This window comes from Lampetra planeri, chromosome 31 (genome assembly GCF_965212315.1).
Source record: "Lampetra planeri chromosome 31, kcLamPlan1.2.h2, whole genome shotgun sequence".
In the NCBI taxonomy this organism is placed as follows: domain Eukaryota; kingdom Metazoa; phylum Chordata; class Hyperoartia; order Petromyzontiformes; family Petromyzontidae; genus Lampetra; species Lampetra planeri.
Genome location: NC_136137.1, coordinates 8,123,829 through 8,135,621, shown reverse-complemented (window position 1 = coordinate 8,135,621; position 11,793 = coordinate 8,123,829). Strand labels below are relative to the sequence as shown.

Here is an 11,793-nt window from a genome sequence, read left to right as displayed (position 1 = left end):
GATCCCCGGATGTAGTTCGCAAATAAATGTAAAGAGAGACTATGAGTCATTCGGAAAACTCTACCGCCCACTGACAAAGCAACACCAGCAGCAGCAGCAGCAGCAGCAGCCGCTCCACTCCACTCCACCCCACGTGGGACTCTCTGCACGTGGATAAGGATCAAGGGACAGGGGCTCGGGGTTGAAATTTGGAGAAGGGTGCAATTGAGGCAATCACAGGAACGCATCAGTGGATGATGACTCCGTGCTGCTCCACATGGACACTCGCCAACGCTCCCAGCCTCTCCGCGACACTCCCCGTCAACACTCGTGAGTGCTCTTAGTCGCTCCAAAAGTCAGTCCCCTATCCACGACTGCAAACTGTGAATCCTTCTACATTCCATGCGTCCTCTTCATAACTACACACACTACCCCATCACACCTCACCCCATCACGACTCACCCCATCACGACTCACCCCGTCACACCTTAGCCCATCACTCTTCGTCATTCCTCCGTGCCACTCGACACCACCACTTCTCCACAACCAGATCCCTCCTCTCCCTCATCACAACCGTCCAGTCATCACTTGTTTGTCTCCATCGCCATCACTCATCCTAATGCCCCACTTCCTCGCCGCCCCCTCCCCCCTCGCCTCCCGCCATCGGCTCTCTGTGTCACTTCCTCCCCTTCCTCAGCTTCCTTCTCCTCGTCCTCCCCGTTACTCCTCCTCCTCGTCATCGTCGCCCTTGTCGTGGTAGGTGATGAGCACGACGGCCGGCTCAAAGCAGTCGTCCAGGAACTTGAGCAGGCTGCGGTAGAAGTGGCGGCGCGAGTGATTGTCCAGCAGCGTGTGGCCCTCGTCCGGGAAGATCTGGGGAGCGCGTGCCAAGCGAACCAAGCCGAGTTGTCACACGTGACGGAGGAGCGAGCTGGTGACGTGGTGGAGACTCCACATTCCTATGATGGGGGTTGAGTCTATCCATAGGACAAACCGGTGCCGCACCTCCGATTTGCACGGTGCGGTGCGAAAGAAGTTCAACATGCTCACGTGGACTTCCCCACAAGGTGGTACTATTTTATCGTCCGCGTAGGAATGATGGGCGGAGTCAACCACCCAACCAGGATTTGAACTCTCAACCATCTGACTGCGAGCCTCTCGCTCGCTCTCTTGCTGGGCCACATTGGGGTTCAACATGTTTGTACGTTGAACTCCTTTCGCGCTGTACGTAGCCAACCGTGCTAATCGGAGGTGCGGGGGAAGGACGACAAACTGAACACAAGAGGCGGTTCCAAACGACATCAGCCACCCGTGTGTGTGCGCACAACGAATGCGACGTTGCGGCACGCGCAATTCGATACGACCGTACGACACAATTCGGGTCGGGCACAGTGACTTAACGTGACCGCACGTCAGGACGCTGGGCAGAGCAACAAGAAGTGTTGCGCATATTCATTTAACGACAAGGCAGCCATAGACGATTGGTACTGCAGGTGATGCTGAAGGTGGAATAGCTGATGATGAAGATGATGATGATGATGCCAAAGGCAATGACAGTAAGCAGAGTTTGACAGTGGTGCACAGGCACCCTCGACAACAACAATGGACACACCTGGCAATAACACCGCGGCCTTAAAATAAAGTAAAAACCGGTGACGTTTCAGGCAACAGCCCTTCTTTCACAGCACACAAGGGAGGGCCTTTGCTCTACAAGGGCAGCGGTTGTTGATGAGTGTGTTGAGTTTTTCATGACGGCAAATGTAGCAAGCGAAGCACCGACGGTGATGACGATGATGACGCTGACGACGATGATGTTAGAGGGATGTACCTGGAGTGTGTAGTTGGCCCCAGCGTTGATGAGGTGAGTAATGAGCTCCGCCGTGTGCTGAAAATGCACCTTGTCTACACAGACAGCACACACAGACAGCACACACAGACAGCACACACACACGGCACACACAAACAACACACAGACACACACACAAACACATATACACACGTGTAAAAATACACACGAGACAAAGATCCCCTGTGTAGCCTTGACACGCTGCTGGGGCAAGTGCTGTTAGCGAGTAGCACCTACGAAGGCTGGCACGGCACACGAGGGGGTGGTGTGGCCAGCACCACCCCCTCGAGTACTCATTTGAGGCTGAGTCGACATAGGGGAGGATGAACGTTGAGATTTGTAAGGGCACGGGGTGAACTATGAATTGGTCTGTAATAAGACAGGCACTGATAAGGGGTTGACAGGTATGTATTTTTACAGAAGATATTTTGGTAATTTTTTGTTAAATCATACAAACTAAGAAAAACATGGTCATATTGTTTTAGTAGGCCCTTTTAGTTTGCTTAGGCCCTAGGCACAGTGCCTATTGGATAATACGGCCCTGGTGGGTGGGTGAGTGAGTGGGTGAGTGAGTAGTCAGCCAGTCAGTCAGCCAACTCAGCTCAGTCAGCTAACCCATGGCACCTACTGGGTCTGTCCCGAGACCTCCTGTCAGCGAGCCTTCGACACTTCACGTGGCCTTAAAGTGCACCTGGCCTGGCACAGGCGCCGTGGGTACGTCACCGTCACTAAGTGGCAAATGGCGGGTATTGGTATTGGAGTGAGTATGGGATCGTCCATAAATGACGTCACGCGATTTTGGACGATTTTTGACCCCCCCCCCCTCGTCACACGGCGTCACAAAAAGTCAGACCCCCCCTCAAATATGACGTCACAAAGCTCTGCCCACCCCCCTCCCCAAAATAAAACATGCTTCAAAACGCTTTAAACTATTGTCATTGTAGTATTTAATGTGGCGCTGCACTCTGATGTTGTAGGAGAAAACATTTATCAAAAAGTCGATTTAATTAAGTAGAACGTGTTGTCTATATGTATTAAGGTTGCGCATATTCACGTGACGTCACATTTCTCAACCCACCCCCTCCTCCTCGTCACACATCGTCACAAATGTCTGACCCCCCCCCCAGGTGCGTGACGTCATTTATGGACGGCCCCTATGCCCTAGGCACATCGTTTAGGGTCTGCCTAAAGGATAATACGACCCCGACTGACTAGAGTGCATGAAGCAGCGAGTACCGTCGGCCGTGCCGTGCACCAGCAGGAGGCGCCCGTCCACCATGCGGGCCACGTGGGGCAGGAGATTGGCGTCCTGGGAAAGCGGGGGGGGGGAGGTCAGAGGTCAAGGGGTCAGCAAACACACACACGGCCAATTTTCGTCAATTCCACTGCTGGATGAGCACCATGCGAGTCGCTCGTGGAGGCAGGCGGTATATACGGCGGCATAGAGGGTGCAGTACAACGACACATTTCCGCGGCACATTACCTAAACACGGCTGCCAAAAATAAACCTAGGCCCGCAAGCCCTTTAACAACGTGCCTTGCATATTGGTTACTCATCCAAGCTCTTATCCGTGCCAACAAGTGGAAACCACCTGATCATAGATACTCACTTATAAGAGTTAATACAAAATCAAGAAAAACACCTCCATCAAAAACACTGCGGCCTGAACAGAAAATAACAAAGTAGTCGACGTTTTGGGAAATGGCCCTTCTCCATTGCACATTGTTGTTGTTGTTCATTGTGCACTACCGCCAATGCAGGAGCAGCATCGTCGAGTGATTTGTTCCCGGATTAGGGCGATAACGTGTTCACTAATTAGGGCGACTGTTTGTTCATCAGTTGCGTGGCTTCAGTCGTGTGGCGGGCGGTGACGGACTCCCACCTTGTAGGCCTTGCCGTCGCGCGAGGGGATCCCCAGGTATCGCTCGGAAAAGGCGGAAGCTGAGGACAGAACGAGGGCGCACGGAGGGAGAAGGCGGCACAGGGAACACACAAAACACACCACCCACAAGACACACGACCGCAATTATTCCAACGCTGAGGCAGTCCCCCACCTCCCATAGCCTGACCTTGTCAGGGAGAGGGTGGTGCACGACACAGTCAGCGTCACGCACACAGTTTCAACAAATGTTAAACGCTCGACGGAACGAGCAGACGATGCACGATCAGCTGTTGCCCGTCGCGCCTTTCTGCTCCAGCTCTTGAAATTCGGGGGGATGTTTCCCCCCCCCGCCCCCCCCCCTTCGTTTAGCCGTGGGGGCCACGCAACCCGACCAAGCCCACGTCATGAATCCTGCAGCAGAAAAACCCAACGGCGAGTGGCGCGCGGGGAGAGAGAGAGTGAGAGATCGTGTGCCTCACCGTAGAGGGAGAAGTCGGTGATCGGCGCCACCACGACTCCACATCGGGCGAGGCCTTCGCCAGCGCTCAACAGCATCGCGCTCATGTAGCCCCCGAAGCCCTGCGCGGACAATCAAGCACGCGGTGGTAAAAAAATGAAGTTAAAATTAATAATAATAAAATAATAAAAATCACGACGTTTCGGAGGCAATACAAGTCTCCGTCATCAGGTGGGACCGTCACAGCCAGATTTGCTGTATCAAGTGATAAAAAATTAAAATTAATAAAAATAAAATAATAAAAATCACAACGTTTTGGAGGCAACACAAGTCTCCGTCATTAGGTGGGACCGTCACAGCCAGATTTGCTGTATCAAGTGATACAGCAAATCAAGTGATACAGAAAATCAAGTGATACAGAAAATCAAGTGATACAGCAAATCAAGTGACACAGCAAATCAAGTGATACAGCAAATCTGGCTGTGACGGTCCCACCTGATGACGGAGACTTGTGTTGCCTCCGAAACGTGATTTTTATGATTTTATTTTTATTAATTTTAATTTCATTTTTTTTACCTACGTGACTTTACCGAAAAAACTACGAGTATGAATCCTTGCAGTCACGAAAGCTTCAAATCTAGAAAGCACGCGGTGCTCACTCGCTCACACGCTGGCCGCAGTGGACGATCACTCGCACGCACGCGGAGTTCACTCACGCATGATTTAAATGTATGTTGCGCACAGATTGAACTTGAAAGGATTGTATAACATTGACAAACGTGGTGATGTTTAAAAGGGGCTGAGCTACGTCTGTTCTGCTGTCCTGGACAGCATGGCTGGAGCCAAGGCGTGCCGCTGGATAGAAGTATTTTCAACCTTTCTTATTACAGACCAATTCAGAGCTTATTGGTCACCCCGTGCCCTTTAAATCTCAACGTTCATCCTACAAAGTCCCATCACAAGGGAGAAACACAAACAGACAATTTATTTAGCCCGTATTGAAACGGCTGTACGCCGTATGGACCCGAAAACTCAATTTCCCTGTACAAGAATAGGGCGGTAAACCGTATGGGTTGACAGCTATGGTTGTTAGGATGTTTTTTTTTACCATCCCGAGTGCGATTACCTTTGACGATACGCGTTAAGTCACGTGCTTAATTAGGAAGTACACTTGAGGGTGTTGAGAGGCGCGGGGGAATGAATTAAAGAGATAAGTCTTGAGAATTTGACAGAAGTGACGGCCCCGACGCCAGTTGAATCACTTTCAGGGGGTGACTCCCCGGGAGGGACCAGAAGGCACATCGCCAGCCAAAACGAAATTAAGACCGTCTGGATTCAGCTCAACGTATCTCTGTGAGTGTTATTTATTGACGTAATTATTCTATAAAAATGCCTTGTATGTTTGCATTCTTTATATGAGTCCAAATGCCCCCACCTCCCCTCCCAAACACATTTTGAATAAAGACTCAGTGTATCCGATGATGCAATTTCCTGGTGTTGCATCTGCCCACTTGCTGCTGACCAAATCCCTTTCTGATTGGCCATGGTTGTGTATAAATTGAGGCTGGTGAAATGGAAAGTGTCGTGCAGTCTCCCCAGGTAGTGGTCATCTTACCGTTATGATGATGGCCGTAATGATGATGATGATGATACATGAATAATATAATGATTATGATGAAGCTCTCTACCAAGTGAACGACATCCTTGCCATCACAGTTAATCAGGCCTCCAGCATCGTGTGAAGCAATGCTTACCTTTCCATACACACCTACGCGGCTTGAATCTATGTAGGGTAAGGTGGAAAGGAACCTGGACACAAATAGACAAAATACATCAGTGCCGGATTAAGCTAGTGCGGGGCCTGTAGCATATGTTATAAAGGGGCCCTAAATAAAAAAAAACATAAATATAAAAACACACATTTTTAACTTGCATAGTAAGGTAATTTTCTTTTGCTATACATCCAGATAATACGACAAATCGTTAACCTTAAACACCCAGTCGTTCATAAAAGTTGAAGGCAGCATAGTACTACAGTAATAGAGCAAGTGCAGAATCACTGAACAGGAATTGATAGCTTGAAACCATTTAGCGTGGGGCCCTTGAAAGTGTGGGGCCCGTAGCATATGTAGCTACTTTTGCTACTGGGATAATCCGGCACTGAAATAAATTACAACTATTTACTGGGTTTACATGTTTCCCATGGGCCACAGTAGAAATTGGCACCACCTAAGGTGGCATGCACATCTGTAGTGGTACTCATGTGATTTATACGACCAATGAGAGTGGATTTCACGAAAACCCCACACATCTCAAATCGGCGTCACACAATTCACCGTTACTGGCCACACAAAAACAACGGGAACCGCTAGATTGATGTCATCTCTGACAGAACCGACAAGAGAGGGCATCTGGTTCCCGGGCTCATGGACTAACTTGAGAATAAGGAGATACAACTCATCTTTCAAAAATATCCAAGAGTGTCCTATGTGTTCATTCGAATAAGTGGAGCAGCTTCAGCGTTTTTCCAAAAACAAATTTGCTTCTCGATAATGGTCACGAACGGAGTACATTAAACTGAATTATTTCACTCTATTTACCAGGTAAAGCCCAATACACTATTAGCTTTGTTATTATTCAGAGGCGAAAAGGCCACGCGTGATCGCTCATCGAAGTGGTTTATATAATACGTGGGCATTTATAGTTGCAGCCAAATAATCTGGACGCGCGTTTCTAAATGTGGAGGGAAAAACTGGAGGACCAGGGAGAAAAGTCAACGTGACCACCACGGAGGGAGGGAGAGAGAGAGAACACAATAACTCCACATATACTGGCATCATCAGGGTCCGGGATCGAACCCACGCGCTCCTGCGTACCAGGCGAGGGAGATAGCATCTCCTTGTCACCGCAGCGCCACAGAGGAAAGTGCGCTGCCGTGATTTTGCCGACATTTTTTTGTCCAGTTCACATCGCGACTCAGAACCCATTCCCATCGTGCTAAATCCATTTTATTTAACGAAATCTGACGGGCCCATAGATTTTCATCCTTCTCACGAGCTGGCAAGGCGCACATCACTTGTGTCGCGGCATACCGCCTCGTGTCACATCGCGTGTGTCATGTTGCATTTCTGTCACTGCGTGTCGGGACATACCGCGTCACGCAGCGTCCCATCACCGTCACGTTGCGACATCGCTACGTCACACCACGCACTGCCCCGTGCCGCATCACGTGGCGCCGCGAGCGTCACGCCGCTTTCACCGCGTACCGGATCACGGAGAGGTGGTCTCGCAGCGACACGCTGCCCAGCCGGCGGTATGCCGCGTGCAGGAACTCGCTGCCGCGCCCGCCGCTGCCACGCACGTCGCACCGCGCCAGCACGGGCGGGTGCTCGCCCATGTGCAGCGCCCAGTCCCAGCGCGACGCGGCGCGCTCGCTCACCGCCTGCTCGCCGGGGGCGCCCTCCCTGAACCGCGCGACGCGCACACGCACACACGCGCGCACACGCACGCACGCGCGCACACACACATACACGCGCACACGCGCACACGTGCACACACACACGCGCACACACACGCGCACACACACACGCGCACACACACGCGCGCACACACACGCGCGCACACACACGCGCACACACATACACGCGCACGCGCACACACATACACGCGCACACGCACGCACACACGCACACACATACACGCGCACACACGCACACACACACACGCACACACGTGCATACACACGCGCACACACACGCGCACACACACACGCACACACACGCGCGCACACACACGCACGCGCGCACACACACATACACGCGCACACGCGCACGCGCACACACACACGCACACACACACACGCACGCACACACACACACACGCGCACACACACACGCGCACACACGCACACACACGCGCGCACACACACGCGCACACACACACATACACGCGCACACACACGCACGCGCACACACATACACGCGCACACGCACACACACACATACACGCGCACACACACAAGCGCACACACACGCGCACACGCACACACACGCGCGCACACGCACACACACACGCGCACACACGCGCACACACACACACACGTGCACACACACACAAAGACAAAGATCCCCCGTATGGCCTTAACAGACTGTAGGGGCAAGTGCTGTTAGCGAGCACCTATGAAGACTGGAATGGTACACGAGAGGGTGGGTGGCCAGCACCACGCCTGACCGCCTTTGTCTCCCCAGTGGCGATGTTTACACACCGCACCAGGTACTCATTTCAGGCACGCACACACGCACGCGCTCGCGCAGCGGTTACAGGCGGAACCACGCTTGCAAGCGACGGTTCGAGAAACGCATTAGCAGAGAGACACAGAGAGGGCAGTCGTACGTGTGTGTGTGTGCTGAACTTCTTTTTGTTCCACACGTAGCCAACCGTGCTAATCGGAGGTGCGGGGGGTGGGGAAGAGCAATACACTGAACACAGAGGGCATGTGTGTGGGGCATCGGGCTGAACGATTAATCGATTTCAAATCGAAATCGCAATTTTAAACAATGCGATTATAAAATCGCAAAGGCTGCGATTTTTTGCGATTTCAAAAGTCCTATTACTTTCTTATTGGAATTGTTATATTTTTTATGATCATAACTTTATTTAACTTAACAATTGTTCTATGTTTGATTGTTCTATTTCAACTATAACATTTTAATAAATACATGTTGGAAGCAATTCATATATTTTACGTTATCATCCTTGCATTAGAATATATAGAGCAGTTCATATTTTGATGGTATCATGTGGTAATGCTCCATCACGTGTTTTAAATCTATTACACAGTGAATATTGAACTGAAGCCTGACTTTAACAAAAATGTAATCGCAAATCAAATCGCAATATATGTCAGAAAAATCGCAATTAAATATTTCCCCAAAATCGTTCAGCCCTAGTGGGGCAGTCCCCCAGCAGCACTGCCGTTCGACGTTCCCCACAAAGATAAAGGCAAAGATTCCCCATGTAGCCTTCAACAGGCTGCTGGTGCAGGCGCCGTTCGCGAGCAGCACATGTGAAGGCCGGCACGGCACGCGAGGCGGTGGGTGGCCGGCCGCTTTTGTCTCCCCAGTGCTGATGTTTATACACACCGCACCGGGTACACATTTGAGGCCGAGTCGACCTAGGGGAGACTCAGAACCGGTTCCGAAAATCGTCACTGGCGTTGGCCGTGAACGTGAATCGAACTCAGGTCACCGCTCCCCACACACGCGCGTACACGCATGCACATACGCACACACGCACGCCTCGCTCCCGCTTAGCCCCGCAGAGCGATGGTACAGGGAAGCCTTCACCGCTTTGGCTTCACTCCGCTACCACGGTTTAACACCCACACGGTTACAGCCCTCTGTCAATCAGCTGTTGGACGAGGGCCTCCTCACGCCGTGCCAGTCATGACGCGTGTTCTGGTCATACTTCACTACGCCTGCCACTGCGGACTGCCGAAGGATGTTGGGAGGTGGGGGAGGGGTACCCCAGGATTGACTGAGATATATTTTTTGCGCCACTGATGTTCGCCGCCGGAGGGAATCAGAACGCAGGCGTATTGCGCTAACCACTGCGCCACTGGTTCTACCCCGATGCCCGAATGAATGAGATTAATATCACGTGTTAGACATGGTGATTATGATGATGCAATGGTGTACATCATCATCAGTTACCATGAGTGCCGGTGGTCTCTAATGGTTAAATATTAGACCCAATGCTTCACGGCTCATTCACATTACAGTATTATTATTATTATTCATAAATTGCACTTGTTTTGCGCAGGAAAGCCTCACTGAGCCTCAAGGCTCTTTTTCAGTAGGGTCCTGCCATGTTCTTTGTATAGTAGGAGGGCGGGCGGACGATGCAACCAAATGCAATCCAAATCGAGTTATTTTCGGGAAGTGTTCCATCATTGGGATGTTGTTTTGTCGATGCCAGATACATTGGGATGGTTTTCTTTTTGGCAGCTGCATCAAGCAATGCATGACGGTGCAATCTTATCTCGTAGGAATTTATAAAGCGGCTTAACTGGTGGGGACGAGGTGAATGCAGTGTATGAGAGGAAGCAATGGGGGCGAATCTGCGATGCGCGAATTCGGTGAAAGCGAAATTGATGCTAGTAAATGATGGTGAATGGATTGAATGGATGGGGTTAATGAGTGATCGCCATACAATGAGATTATAAAGAGGGAAATGTAACGGTGGTGGTTATGAGGGGGGGGGGGGGGAGATTAAAGGGGGGTCGTGGGGTGACCGCTTAATGTGGAGGGCCAAGTTTGTTCCAGTGAAGTCGGTGGGCGAGAAGAGAACAAGAGTCAAAGCGTGGCTTGAGCACAAGGGGGAGGAGGAGGAGGCACAGAGAGAGAGAGAGAGAGCAAAGATTGAGAACGTAGAGGGCGAGATGGCCACGCAGACAGATACGAGAGTGGCACGACATGGTGGTGCTGAGTGACAGTGGCTCATCGCAAGCGGATCGTGGTTCACTCACAGGATCATAAGCAGGGGGTAGAACCCATCCTCCGTGAAGCCAGAGGGTAGGTCTAGCTGCACCTGCACTCCTGGGGGGGCGGGGGGGGGGGGGTATAGAAACACGCAGCGCTGTCCTTTAACATCGACAGCATCGGCGTGGTCCTCATCACCGTCACTCGCTGGCTTCCTCCCTTCCTCCCACCGTGCGTAGTAAACACCCATCACGCCGATATAGGAGCACAGAGCTTGGGCAATTGCTGGCGCCGGTTCAGGGCTGCCTTCCCACTTGCCCGTGGGGTTTTGCGCGTCTCCGTGCGAAGACTGAGTTCGTAAAACATTGTTTTGGCGCTTTTCAAATGCAATTTGCGCAAATGACGCGAAATTCAAATGACGCGTTATTACCATTGTGCTAATTTTTTTTTCATCAAGCTGTTATTCTTTTTTTTATCGTGCCAATTTTAATCCGAAAGGTCAACACAACGGATGAGCCCCTTGTGTGGACGGCCGCAAGTGGAGTGGCGGCGTTGAAGACCGCACACCTGGGATACAACCGGGACGGAAACAAATTGTCGATGAAAATCTACGTACACTATTATTTAATTTTATTTTACCAGGTGAGGCTCACTGAGCTATATCGCTCTTATTCAAAAGCTACCTGGCCACAAACGATAGCTCGACAGAGTGGCTTATCACGTGGACATGTATAGCAGCCAAATACGCGTCATGTTGATTCTAAATGTGCAGGGAAAACCGGAGGACCCTGGAGAAAAAACCCCACGTGACCACGGGGAGAACACGAACAAAACTCCAAATATACAGCAGCAGGCGTCAGGGTCGCGATCGAACCCACGACCTCCTTGCACGCCTGGAGAGGCAGTCAACATCTCCTCGCCACCGTGGCGCCGTGATGATCGTCGGCGTGACTCACCGAACTCGTCCAGAGCGAAGTTGAGGTAGCGCCTCGTGGGCAGCCTCTTGGCGGCCAGGGTGGCTCGCAGAACCTCGTTGCTTTCCAGATCGACAAAGTCTGCAAGGCATCCCCCGCGCACCCCACCACCACCATCACCGCCAAGTCAAGCGGTTAACGCAATCGCCGTTGCGCGCGCGCGCTCGCTCGCTCT

The 11,793-nt window shown here is 51.5% G+C and overlaps 1 protein-coding gene across 1 annotated transcript in view; it reads right to left on the bottom strand.

The window, feature by feature from the left end:
* Positions 1-677: 677 nt before the first annotated feature.
* The window catches only part of LOC144729021 (inactive dipeptidyl peptidase 10-like), a 378,451-nt gene continuing 367,335 nt past the window's right edge, over positions 678-11,793 (bottom strand). Inside the window, exons 17-25 of the mRNA XM_078608853.1 lie at positions 11,601-11,699; positions 10,692-10,761; positions 7,432-7,629; positions 5,920-5,974; positions 4,188-4,287; positions 3,709-3,767; positions 3,062-3,134; positions 1,808-1,881; positions 678-852 (exon numbers count right to left, since the gene is read on the bottom strand). Coding sequence (XP_078464979.1) covers positions 700-852; positions 1,808-1,881; positions 3,062-3,134; positions 3,709-3,767; positions 4,188-4,287; positions 5,920-5,974; positions 7,432-7,629; positions 10,692-10,761; positions 11,601-11,699 — 881 coding nt within the window. The 3' untranslated portion in view covers positions 678-699. The remainder of the gene's footprint in view (positions 853-1,807; positions 1,882-3,061; positions 3,135-3,708; positions 3,768-4,187; positions 4,288-5,919; positions 5,975-7,431; positions 7,630-10,691; positions 10,762-11,600; positions 11,700-11,793) is intronic.